At 44.2% G+C, this 13,415-nt stretch overlaps 1 protein-coding gene across 3 annotated transcripts in view; it reads left to right on the top strand.

The window, feature by feature from the left end:
* LRRC36 (leucine rich repeat containing 36) overlaps positions 1 to 11,860 on the top strand; it is a 40,107-nt gene extending 28,247 nt beyond the window's left edge. For all 3 annotated transcript variants that reach the window (XM_077451793.1, XM_077451784.1, XM_077451776.1), the window contains exons 11-14: positions 1,479 to 1,603; positions 3,629 to 3,752; positions 7,968 to 8,082; positions 9,547 to 11,860. In XM_077451793.1, the coding sequence (XP_077307919.1) occupies positions 1,479 to 1,603; positions 3,629 to 3,752; positions 7,968 to 8,082; positions 9,547 to 9,757 (575 nt within the window). In that variant the 3' untranslated portion in view covers positions 9,758 to 11,860. The remainder of the gene's footprint in view (positions 1 to 1,478; positions 1,604 to 3,628; positions 3,753 to 7,967; positions 8,083 to 9,546) is intronic.
* The last annotated feature ends 1,555 nt before the right edge of the window (positions 11,861 to 13,415 follow it).

Genomic DNA, 13,415 nt, shown 5'->3' with positions numbered 1-13,415 from the left:
ATTTTTGAAAAAAAAAAAAAAGTTTTTCATTTATGCTCTAAAATTTTGTAAATAAAGTATGTTTTCTTCTTCACTGACGAGGCGGCACTGATATACAGCACTGATGGGCACGGGTGAGGAGGCCCTAATATGCAGCACTGATAGGCGGCACTAATATGCAGCACTGATAGGTGGCACTGACAATGGTGGGCACTAATGGGCATTACTGATGGACACTGATTGGCATCTGCTGTGGGCACCTCTGATGCGGTCTGCACTGATAATTAATGCGCTGATTATCAGCACAGACCCCCCTGTCAGGAGAATCGCTGAGGCCGCTGAGCCTTGTCAGCGCATACTGAGGCAAGCCAATTACCGTCACTTCCTGGTTACCGCTGTTATTGGTCACAATGAGCTCGGAAGGAGAAGAGCAGAAAGCTGTGATTGACAGTTTTCAGACCAATGCTGCATCCACCTAGGTAAGTATTAATAGGGGAAAATAGGGGATGGAGGAAAAAAAGAAACCTTTACTTCTCTTGTAAGAAACAATAAAGCACCCACTGCTTCAAAATGCTTTTTTTGTATGTGTTTTTGATGCTTTGGTAATGCTCTAATGAAGCTTAGCAAATGTCCTGTGTGTATTGGTTTTTTATTTGCTTTAAAAGAGCTTAGTAGAACCCTGGCTCAGTAGTACCTCCAGCTCATGAGCGTTCCCATTCAGCAGATCTCCAGGATTATTTGTACCCTTGCTCAGCAGATCTCCAGCACATTCATACTCTTGTTCAGCAGATGCCTGGCTCTGTAATAGCCCCAGCTCTGCTGATCCCTCACTCATTAGTAACCCATAGCTCTGCTGATCCCTCGCTGCTTAGTAACCCATAGCTCTTCTGATCCCCTGCTCATTAGTAACCCCCTGACTCTGCTGATCTCCCGCTCAATAGTACCTCCAAGCTCTGCTCCTTCTCTCTCTCTCCTGCTATATTGCTCCCAGGCTGTTCACCACATGTGACATCTGCTAGTTTCTCCTGCTCTGGTCCCCCAGCTCTGCTGATCCTCCACCGCTTAGTCCTCTCTCTCCGGTCCCTGCTTATTTTCCACTGTAGCGTTTCAACATTCCTTTCTGCTTCTCCACACTGCACACCAGATGTGACATCCGCACCAGACACTTCCAGAATATATACACATGAACCAGAAGTGACTGGTGATGATGTCTTTTTAGTTCACTTGTTGCTTTCCCAGTGCATCCTGGGATATCTCATATCTCCAATGCCTCCAAAATAAAGCCAAGCTAACCCTGAACTGCTTAAAAAAAGCGTTTCCAATGCCACATTTTGAAGCAAGTGTAAACAAGCACTTGTAATTCTAAAATACTGGTAATCTTTAGTCAAACATGCAGTGATGGCTCTCATATTTTAGGCATTTGAACACGAGAAGGGCTTTAAAAAAACAATAATTTCCTTTTGCTGTAAGCTAACATGGTGTTTTTTTTTGTATGCTAGTTCCTGCTCGAGAGCTGCTTACCAAGCAGATGACCTCAGACTCGGCCAAACAGATGTTCCCTATGGGCGATCAGCTGCGAGGTTCCAGAAACAGCCATGGAGCGCTGGAGGATGGTGACAGTATGGTATGCCATCTGTAATGATAACAGTGTTTGCAAGGCCCCAATGTTCATGAAAAAGTCAACTCCAGGGAAGACAAAATACAAACTGGTTAAACTTCAGGTTTAACTTTGTAACTACAGGCCTTACTTCAGGACGTAAGTCCTGCCCCATCTAATCCCCCTGTCCAACAACAGTACTTAAAGGGCTAATAATGGCACTGGTATTTACTAAAGAAATGTCAGCTGGCATGGCTTAGCCTTGAAGTAAGGGCCCTAGTGATAGGGTACAGCCAGTTTCAGAGAGGCACACAGGAGAGGAGTGTTTTATAGCCGATAAACAAAATAGTAGACAACTATCTGCTTTTAGACAGGGCTTTAACTTTTTGAAGTTTTAAAGGCAATTATAAACTTTCATACCTGTACCTTATGTTTTTTTCACCTGCATAAGATGAGTGTTGATCATGTAATTTAATGGTGTATTTTTTTGTCTTGTACACACAGCCTATAGTAGAGTCAATGTTCAACTTCTGGTGAATTTTTTTATTTATTTTTTGGCATGGCACCGCACCCCTGTCTGTAGTCTAAGAACTGACACTTCCTGTGAAGAAACTACATATCCCAAAATCCCTGGGTTTCTTAGTCTAGCACTGGTACAGGTGCTGTAATTAGATCTGACATTACCAGGGAGGTCACCATGCTGGAGGAGATGTGTTTTCAACACATTAGCTCTGCCACATTTCTGATGCAACACAGAGAAAATGGCAAGGCATGAATTGAAAGCTGTGTGACCTCGAACAAGACATTGCCTGCCCCTTTAGCGAATAGTGACAAGTTGGGTAAATATATACATGGAAGAGTAGTCCCTTCCAGCCCTAAGGGGTCCTCCACGGTTTAATAGGACTACAGGACCACAAATCCAAATGCTTGGCAGATGCAGCCCTCCTCGGACAGGGGAATCCAAAGTGAAACTGGAAAAACAGAAAAATATGAGGCGCAAGCACCTAGTGCCTTTCCAAAAATTCATTGAGGTGAATAGGAACTGCTAAAAATAAATACTCACAAAGAGGCAACTTGTAAAAGCCAATAAACCACAAGACGCCATACAGTGCAGGATACACGTACTCTAAAGACACCCCGCTGTGGTGTCAAACAAATGCGTTTCGGAGGCGCACCACCTTCCTCAGAACTAATAAGTTATTAGATCTGAGGAATAGGGTGTGCCCCCAAAAACGCATCGGCTTGACACCACAGAAGAGTGTCTTTGGAGTACGTGTATCCTGCACTGTATGGCGTCTTTTGGTTTATTGGCTTTTACAAGTTGCCCCTTTTTGTGAGTATTTATTTTTAGCAGCTTCTATTCACCTCAATACATTTTCGGTAATGCACTAGGTGCTTGCACCTTCCTCTTTGTCTGTTCTTTTCAGTTTCACTTTGAATGAATACATGGACATAGGGGAGTTGATCATCCATGACAAACTGCAGCCACATGTGAGCCCATCATTACAAGGTAAGGCAAACAAATGACAGGGAATATAATGACACTTAGGCTGGGTTCACACTGCTGCGGCTAGGAGAATCGGATGTGATTCGCACCGCACTGCAGTGCAAATCACATCAGATCTCTGTGCAATGGGAGTTCAGCCATACAGATAGTATGGCTGAATTCGCATCGCACCCGCCACAAACTCACGCAGGACCCTTTTTTTTTGGTCCGCAGCAGAATCAGATCGCATGGGTGTTCACACCATGCGATCCGATTCCTGTCCGAGTTTGCAGATCGCACTGCGATATGCAAACTGATCTGGGGGTGTCATTAAGGTTTCACTGACACTCCCAGCAGTCCGCATAGGGCAGTGTGAACTGCCGACGGGAGGCTTGCGATGCGGAAACCCGCCGCGGATTCACGGCGTTCCCGCATCGCTTCAGTGTGAACCCAGCCTAATACCTAGTTTAAAGCAACAAAAACATTAGAAAGTGTATAATGCCTAATTGGGTTTTGACAGATGTTCGGTTTGAACAGCGAGTATACTGTGTTTTCTACTCTTTCAGGAATCCATAAAACTGAGGCTGATAAAAGTTATGGAGGAAAATCATTTTCTACGAAGCAAAGTCCATAAACTAGAGAACCAAGTGGCCCGCAGGGAAACGGGAGGGAATTTGCCACTAATGCAAGGTAGTCCAAATCGCTGAATGGTCCTGTGTTCCAATAACCCTTCAATTAAACCCCCCCCCTTTAAAATAATCACATTTTGTTGCTTTGCAGCCTGAAATGAGGACAGACACAGGTTTTGTTTTACCCAGGTGTAGTTGCTCAGTGCCACTTAAAACATGCACGTAAAAGATATAACACCAACATGTCAGAAAACAATAAAAAAAAAATCAAAAACCCAATTCACAGAGTTGAAAAAAGGATCACCCCCTCCTAAAAATGACCTTCTCAATGGCAAACAAAGCCATTTGACTTTTAACTATGATCAGCTGGTGGTCATTTTAAATGGGCTTAGCATTAAAAGGGCTTTCCTGGAGTATTTCAGTCCCTGGTAGTAAAACTGAAGAAAACAGTCAACTATGGGTGGCGTGGTCAACAGGATCTCTGGGATAAATTTGTGGACAGGCACAAGTCAGGAGATGGATACAAAGGCTTTATCAATGCCTGCAAGCAGATTGAAGTCTATTATTAAGAAGTGGACTGTATTTGGTACAACACAGACCCCCCCCCCGATCAGGACATTGCTACAAACTGGATGAAAGAGCCAGCAGGAGGAAACCGGTCAGAGAAGCTACCAGGAGGCCTACAGAAACTCTGACAAAGAGTGGTCATTTTGTGCATGTGACAACAATATTACAAATTCTCCACAACTGTGGCTCATATGGGAGGGTTAGAAGAAAAAAGCCACTCTTAAAGAAAGGCCACATACAGTCACCACTGAGCTTTGCCAAAACGTACCTTGAAGATTCTGAGGCCACATGGAAAAGGGTTTTATTTGGATTATTGGGCCTCAACAACAAATGATATGTCAGCAGCATGGTGTTATTTGGATGGTGAGCTGTATTGGATTTCCACCATCCAAATAACACCATTCCTACAGTAAAACATGGAGGGGGTAATATCCTTTTATGGGGGCAGTAATATACTGTGTGACAGGAGTCACTTTGGATGGGGGCCCCGTGGAACCCAGCTTCCATTGGAGAGGTTGGGAAACCCCTGTTTCAGCTCCACAGGCCCCTCTTATGTGTAAGTTACCCTGTGTCTATTAGAGGCATAGGGTGACCGAGAAAATGATAGACAACTACTTAATGGACACTGAGAATGTGGTTTGGATTACTTCAAATGGGACAGTAATATTTATCAACAATATCCTTCAAGAAATATATAAAGACCATGCCTGGTTTGTTTGATTCTGAACTATACATGCTCATTGAAAGAGCTGGGCACATTGATCACATTGTTCCATGTTCTTCAATGTAGGAGCTGGACAGTGTGTTGCTGGTGGTCTCATACTGTTGTCTGTGTATTAAGGTCTTCTGCGTTTTCTCCTAAGCATGTCTGTCCCATTGTTAATAGGGTCACCTATTGTCTGATTAATCACACCATGGTCTGTGTGAGTCAGTTGGGTAGCTAGTTGTTTAATTAGCTTACTGTATACAGTTTTTATTGTTCTTGCAATACGATCAACCCCTGACTTGATTGTATGGTGAATAAATTATGTGTGAGTTTGTTCAATAAAGGAGTCCAGATCTCATACAAGCTATTTGTCGGCTAGCCGGGTGCTAGGATGGTTCTGTCACATCCTGTTATGGGGGGTGGTAATATCCTATTATGAGGATGTTTCTCTGCAGCAGGGATTGGAGCACTTGTCAGGATCGAAGGCAAAATGGATGGGACAAAATACCATCAAATTCTTGAGGAAAATCTCCTGCCCTCTTCCAGAAAGTTGTCAATGGAAAGAAGATTTACCTTCCAACATGACAATGACCCAAAGCACACAGCAACAATGAGCACACAGTGGTTGGAGGAGAAGGCAGGGAATGTCCTTGCATGGCCTAGTCAGAGCCCAGACTTAAACCCCATTGGAAATCTGTGGAATGACTTGAAGACTGCAGTCCACAAACGGTCACCATCAAATGTAACTGAACTTGAGTATTTATGCAAAGAAGATCGGGCAGATATTGCAGAGTCTAGATGTGCAAAGTTACCAGAGACCTATCCCAACAGACTAAAGGCTGGAATTACAGTAAAAAGGGGGTCCAACAAAATACTGACACAAGAGAGTGATCCTTTTTCCAACTCAGTGATTCTGTTTTTGATTATTTAGTTCATTCAGTTGGATGTTATAAGTTGCACTGAGTAAACCCATCTGGATAAAACAAAACCTGTCTGTCTTCACTTCAGGCTGCAAAGCAAAAAAATGTGATTATTTTAAAGGGGGGGATTCTTTTCTATATTCGCTGTAGATAAGAAACACCACACCAGTACTGTCAACAAATCTTCCCATAAGATATGTGCATTTATTGTATTTTATGCATGTTATTTACCTGTTAAATCCTCCATTGTAGACACATAAAGAAGCCCAGATACTGCTGCTGAGTACCACCATCTTGGATGTGATGTTATTTACACTTTATTCCCCTTTACTCCTCCCTTGGCTATGTAGGGAAGTGAGGGGAGAGGTGGGGGAGCTAGGCCAGCACAGGCAGAAATGAGCACCCTCAGAAGAGGAGAGCGTTATACTAAAGAATTGGCTCTTGGAGTAGACAGATTTTCTAGCAAGTTTATAGGCTCATTGTAAATGAAGAAAAAAAAAGATGAAAAAGAAAACATTTTCTGCCACAAAGTTGCATGACAAGTCGCAGCCCATTGTTTTTAACCGTTCAGATCAGTGCGACTTTGAAAAGATGCCTGCACTACTTTGATGAGCCTCTAAAAAGAAAAAAAAAAACAGAAGGGGATCCGTCCCCTTCCATCTGGGTGGATCGGATCGGAGGGCCCATAGAGTAGAACGGGCTGTGTCCTCTCTGCATATGGAGAATGGACATGGATTTGTCATCCATCCGTTTCCACTCATTGTGGCCTGCGACCGGTTACCAAGTCACTTAAGTGGCACTCGCTGTTCAAAAGGTTTGGCACCCATGTGTTAGAGCAGGGGTGTCAAACTCCATTTTCATCGCGGGCCGCATCCGCAGTATGATTGCCCTTCAAAGGGCCGGTTGTATATGGGGTGAGCTACTCAGTACAGAGTTCACGATTACACTACAAACAGATTGCAGAGTGTAGGAGTGTGCTGTGTACAGAGTGCAGGGTTTAAGGATACATTATGCACAGTGTGCTACCCCAAACCCACCCATAGCTTCCTCCCATCTCTCTCCTACCAGGCTTGTAATTGGTACCTCCCTATGTAGGTGGCTTTGTCTGGCCTTGCAGGGTGATTGTTTTCTCTCACCGATTCAAGAGATCCCCATCATCATGAGTGCGTGCAAAGATCTGTTAGTTCTGGGAGCCATTGAGAGCAAAGCTGTCCCTTGTAAACACAGAAGGGTTCTGTGTTTCAAGCTTCTGCGTCGGGGAGCAGAAGCTTGAGAGCCAGAGGTGGGGGAATGGAGTCCCGCCATGTTCAGGCTGCAAAACTGGGCGAGAGGACCACATGACAAGGCCGGGAGGGCCAGATTCAGGCGGCGGGCCTTGTGTCTGTCATATGTGCATTAGAGGGTACAATCTGAAAGCTCCCAGGCATCAATGCTATCTACAATGCTAGCTAAAAAGTCCATATGGCTGGAAGCGCAAACCTTTTTCTCTTTGGTGCATTTTTATATTTATGTGCATTTGGTGCATTTTTTTTTCCTCCTTGGTGCGTTTTTAATTTAAATCGATAGCAATGTGTCAACACGCGATGCCGTATGCTTGAACACGCACTTTGCGTTTCAACACAAAAAGGAGTTGCCAGACAAAAAGGTAATAGCCACACCGTGCAACTGTTTGTGTTTGTCTAGGACAGGCCAGGGAAGGCACACTGCAGAAACATCAAGTTCCAGACTATCAGTGTATTTAAAAGTGTGCGACATCTCTGATTGCTTCTCCCCTAACAAGCCATGCCCAGTTGTGTCTGCTGATGCCCCAGAGGCATTACATAGGCCACATTAGAAGACTGTGTGCTCATGCCCTGTAAAAAAAAAAAAAAACACTCTCAGGGCAATAGAAACATCTCTGCTGAAGCACAGAATGACATGACTGAAAAGCACAAACAAACGGAAAGTACTGTTTAAAATACATTTGGTCTGGTTTACAGAAGACCAAGGCCCATGCAATTTATCTAAAGGGGGCTATACCACTTTAGCTAGCTAGGGACAATGGTGGGTTGTAGTAAGTGGTCACCATTTTCCTGTATTTCAGATGATCTGCGGCAGAAGTACGAGCAGCTGAGCCTCCAGGTGGAGTCCTTACAGCAGCAACTGAGTAAGACCAATAAACTGCAGGAGACTGTGAATCTGCTACACAACAGTCAAAGGTAATTGCCATGTTATACTAGATTTCTTGATGCCAACATGGTAGCATACTACCACATGTATGCTGCCATAAATTGGTGCCAGGATAGGAAAATTACAGTATTTGATCCAATTTTCCTGGTGCCAACATGGCAGCATACATGTGGGTAGTATGCTGCCATGTTGACTCAAGGAAAGGAAAATTACGGTATTTGATACAATTTTTCCATGTTAATGATAACTTTGTGCCCACCAAAGGGATAGTAGCTTTGGGCCTACTACGCTGGTCTTAATCGCACTTGATTCCAACAGTTTACTAATGCACAGCCCTCTGAAGAGCAATCAGTGTTTGGATAACTTTTTAGAGGGAATTTGACAGGTGGTGAGGAGGTGTGCTATCACCGGATCTAACCCTGTAACCATACCACCCCACCGTACCGCAATGGTGTGTATGCGCACCGTTGCGGGACAACCTCATTGAACTCAGTGGGCAAGTTTGAGAGACATTGGCACCTGTCAAGCTGCATCCCAAGTTAAAAATGCCGCCAAATAAAGCATCGTGGTTGCGGCATGTGTACAGCCTTGTTTGGCTGTATTGTTAGCATTCAGGGACGTGGTAAAACTCCGCTGCCTGTTTTTCCACACCCCCGCCTCCCATATGAAAGAGCCCTTAGGCTCCATTCACACCTAAGTGCACTGCAGCAACACCTGCTGTACCGCGTGTGTTTTTGTGGCGCATTTTTGAAAAGGCACTATTTATTTGAATGGGCATCCCTCCACTCCAGAAAGACACCAAAGAAGCGAGCCAATCGCTGCAATTTTAGCGCGTTTTGTCGCAAAATTGCACCGCTTTGAGGCGCTATTAAGAAATAATGGTATTGCAAATGTGTCCCATGTTTTGCTGCGATTCTGGTACACTTAGGTGTGAATGGAGCCTTACAGTTCACTAGCTTTAGACCTGTACAGGATAGCTAACTTAAAGATGTTAAAAAATGTTAGTCATGGTATTATTTATTTAAAAATAAATTGTTCAATGAATATGAACTTTGGGGGGGCAACCCTTATGATGGAGAGCTGAAAATACACACTGCAGAGCTCAGCTGATTGGAGGGGAGGGAAGGGAAGGGACACCCCCTCCACACAGAGCTGAGGCTGTTAATCTGCTGAAGCTCCCTCCCCTGTCACCTTTTTTCTCTTGGTGTCAAAAGTGATTCATGCTAATAGCAGAGGGAGGAGAAAGTGGACAGAAATTACACTTTTAGTGCTCTGGAGTGAGACAAGTACACACTATAGACTGGGATATGCTTTGTTCATATTTCATGTGTGAGGTTTACAACCATTTTAGTTTTTTAGGTACTCTTTAAAGTCCAACTACTGGCTCCTTTTAATGGACAGCGCACTATACATATCCTATGTATCTGTCGTTCTGTAATACAGTTATTTGTGACATAATTGCTGCTGTTCTCATGCTTTGCTCTCCTTTGCAGGTCATTGGTTAGTACAAATGAATATCTACTACAGCAACTTAATAAAATCTCTCCAAGCATGATTTCCAAGCTACCGAGATCCCCTTCCCCACAAAGGAGCAGCACTGATAAGTACCAGGTGCCGGAACCCTCCAATGTACCCGGCCTGACTCCAGCATACAGTACCAGCCAGTACAGGAATCCAGAGAGGCTCAGTACCTGCCCATTGTAGCCAATATCATGACATGTTAGGACAGGCCACATCCTCAGGGATACAGGAAGCACCATCTGCAGGAAGATGGTATTAGTCTTACATTGCCGACTTGTTCAACAGCTTAATACCGGAAATGGAGAGGGAATATCCAACAGCCCATGTGTTAAACAAATGCCACATCTTTGCTCTCCAGTCGCTGCCAGTATTCAGCTATCTGAGCTTTAAAGTGGTTGTAAACCCTTCCATATTCCCAGTGAAGTGACTGATATAAGGTGATACACCGAGATTAGATAAATCCTCCTACATAAGTTGTACCGGTTTCTCTAAAGCCACTCAAAGTCCAGAATTTATACCGCTTGTCTGAGCTGTTAGAAAAAGGGGATTTGGAGAGCTAAAGTCACACTCTGCAGAGCTCAATGAGGAGAACTGACTGGAGGGAAAGGACACAAACCCCCCTTCACACAGGAACAGAGCCGAGGCTGTCAATCACAAGCTGTGTGCTGGAGATCCCTCCCTTGCCACCTTTTGTTTTCTCTTGGTGTCAGAAATTATTCATGGAGATAGCAGAGGAAGGAGGTAGAAGACATAAATGACACTTAGTGCTCTGGAATAAGACAAGTACACACTATAGAGGGATGTGCTTAGTTCATATTTCATGTCTGAGGTTTACAACCACTCTAAATAAATGCCCCCTTCCCCTAGTTGCTGTGGATCTTCCCTTTTGGCTCACACCTGCTGTAGCATCACGCAAGAGGAACCACAGAAGCCGGTGGGGAGTACTTATTCTATATATAGAATATTTGCAGCGGCCAGGGAGCAGAGATGCGGCAGCTTTTTAATACACAGGACATCAGAAAGACACGTGTATTCACAATTCTTTTAGACTGGGTTCACACCTCCGATGGTTTCGGCTCGCAGCAGGGGTGCGGTGCGTCCCTGTTCTCCATTTCAGGGCAGAATGTTTGCCTGAATTTGGCCCTGAAACGGAGCCAAAGGCGCACAGGACTCCTGTGCAAGCCACTCCGCAGCCACAACGGAGATATGAACCGACTCCATAGAGAGACGGTCACAATCTCCTGTCATGCGAATTGGATGCGAGGAAACTCTCATAGGTGAGATATTGGCTAAAAATGGTGTGGTGACAGGGTCACTTTAAAGCGGATTTACGGCTAATTTTTTTCATCAAATACTGTAGCTGCTGCCTTTTAAAATAAGGACACTTAACTGTCCAGGACACCCGTGATGTCGGCACCAAAGCTGACTCGGGTGGAGGCGCCGCCGCCATCTTCGGTAAGGCAATAAGGAGGTAAGCCTTGCGGCTTCACTTCCTGGTTCCCTACTGCGCATGTGCGACTCGCGCTGGTCCCTGCAGTCTTCTGGGACTCCAAGAAGACAGCGGGGGATGGAGAAGACGCCAGAAGTGGCGTAGATACCCGTGGGTGGCTCGGCTATCTATGCCCAGAAGTGGGCGCAAAATACCTGTATTAGACAGGTATCTGCTCTGCTCGAAAAGTGCCAAAATGTGACACCGGAGGGGGGGGTCCGAAAAGCAGAAGTTCCATTTTTGGGTGGAACTCCACTTTAATGTCTAGCTGTGATGATGGATAAAGTGCACTCATATCTACCACAAAGTCACACTGAAATCTTCACCACCCATGAAGGAATTTATAAAGCCAATATTGGGTTGCTATTAGTTTGTATAGAGCTGTACCTACATCTATAAATCATGGAAACGCTTGCCAAGTTAGGCAGTTGTTTAAAACAAGTACAGATATTGTATGCTGACCAATGAGAAGTATCAGTGTTTGTGTTCCCCAATTACTGGACTGCTGCTGTCTGCAAACTTTTTATTTTTCTAATCAGTGATGTATATTGGGGTCAGGTGACCCAAGCTCAGTGGCCGTTCCCACGTGGATTACTATTTTCCAATCAAAAGCTGCACCATACATCTTGGGATACCAACATTTTTATTATATTTAACAGCCTAGTGTGAATGCTTGTGTTGTGGCAGAAAAATTGGAGGTGTGTAAAGATTTATTATATCTTTGTATGTTTTTTTTTTTATTGTTTTATTACTGATAATGTGTAAATTTTGCATAAAAACAAATTTTTAATACAAAATATGGTTTTCAAGTATTATGTCTCAATGGAAACATCTGTCACCATGATCTGGGCTGAAGGCTGTGATTTATCAATGGAACCTACTTTTGCTATGTAACGCATCAAGCCATAGGTGTATGCAGCCTATTGCTTTAGGGCAGGGGTCTCAAACTGGAGGCCAGGGTCATACCACCAGTTCTGTACAGGGGCCCAGGCAGCAGGGTGAATTGGATGTGGGCAGGGAGTGCGATTTACCAGCCCCTTCCTTTCCTTATTGAACACAATGAGTGATTGGTACAGATCACTCACTGGTGTTCATTCATAACGGAATGCCTAGGAAAACTGTTTATTTGGGGGGTGCCTGACCTCACAAATCTTCCCATAGACACACTCCTAAACCTTGTGGACGGCCTTCGCAGAAGCGGTGAAGCTGTTATAGCTACAAAGGGTGGGCCAACTCACTATTGATCCCTACGGGCTAAGACTGGGATGCCGTTAACGTTCATGTGCGTGTAAAGGCAGGTGTCCCAATACTTTTGGTAATAGAGTAACTTTCCTGTTGAAGCCAAAGCTATGCTTCTCCATGATGTTACTGAATGGAGCAGGCACCGCACTACCACCACAAACAGCTATGAGCCATGGGTCCCGTGCCTTTAACAGGCCACATTAAAGAAGTCAGCTCATCTCTCAGACTTGTGAGAGCCATTTCAATTGTAAGCTCTGAGACCTTGGCACATGAGCAGACATAAAGGGCAATCTGCCCCCCAATGTGGTAGAAGCCCCGAAGTCAGCAATGCATCTTCTTACTGTATCATTATAATGTTTTTATTATTGTAGTATGGAGTGCTGTGACACAAGCCTATCTGGTAGCCATCATAGACATTACATACACTAAAAGTGGAACTCTGGGGAAAATGGCAAATAAATTGTTAAAATACATTGGTAAACAATTCTGCCTACCAAAGCATGGTTCTGTTCAGCTAATTTTGCGATTCACAACACCTTCTGCCACAATCTAGCAGTTCCTCGTTACACCTCCTGGGAGACAACGCTTTGCTATGGACAGAGGTCATCATAGTGATTTCATGTCCTGTTAGCAAGCCAGAGAGGAAACCCTGAAGGAGGACAGAGTTGTCATCTGCCTGGCTGTGCAGTATGGTATACATGCATCACAAGACTGGCCAAACAGAATTACAAGTCATGGGACAGGTACAATAGTTCACATACAAAAATTTCCCTCATTTGCTACAAAAAAAAATAAAAAACACGGCAGACTTCCAAGTCTACAGAGACATGGGTACCAAGTAAAATGTTGTTCTTCCTCCAAGCCTATAGAGGCAGACGGTGTGAAAGCGCAACTGAACTTTTAGGTTAAAGTGGAACTAAACCCAACAAATTGGGTTTAAAAAAATAAATAAAATAAAAAAAACACACAGGACACATGATGGGAATGCAACGGTCACATTTGCTTGTGCTCTCAACCAAACTGTTAAACCATGAAATTTCTGATGTCATAACCGATCACATGTGGAGCACCGTGGCAGCTTCCTTGGCTGAAAATGATTGAAGGGTTTAG

This window comes from Lithobates pipiens, unplaced genomic scaffold (genome assembly GCF_037356315.1).
Source record: "Lithobates pipiens isolate NorthernLeopardFrog02 unplaced genomic scaffold, aLitPip1_a1.2 Scaffold_10, whole genome shotgun sequence".
In the NCBI taxonomy this organism is placed as follows: domain Eukaryota; kingdom Metazoa; phylum Chordata; class Amphibia; order Anura; family Ranidae; genus Lithobates; species Lithobates pipiens.
This window is presented reverse-complemented; position numbering and strand designations above follow the sequence as displayed.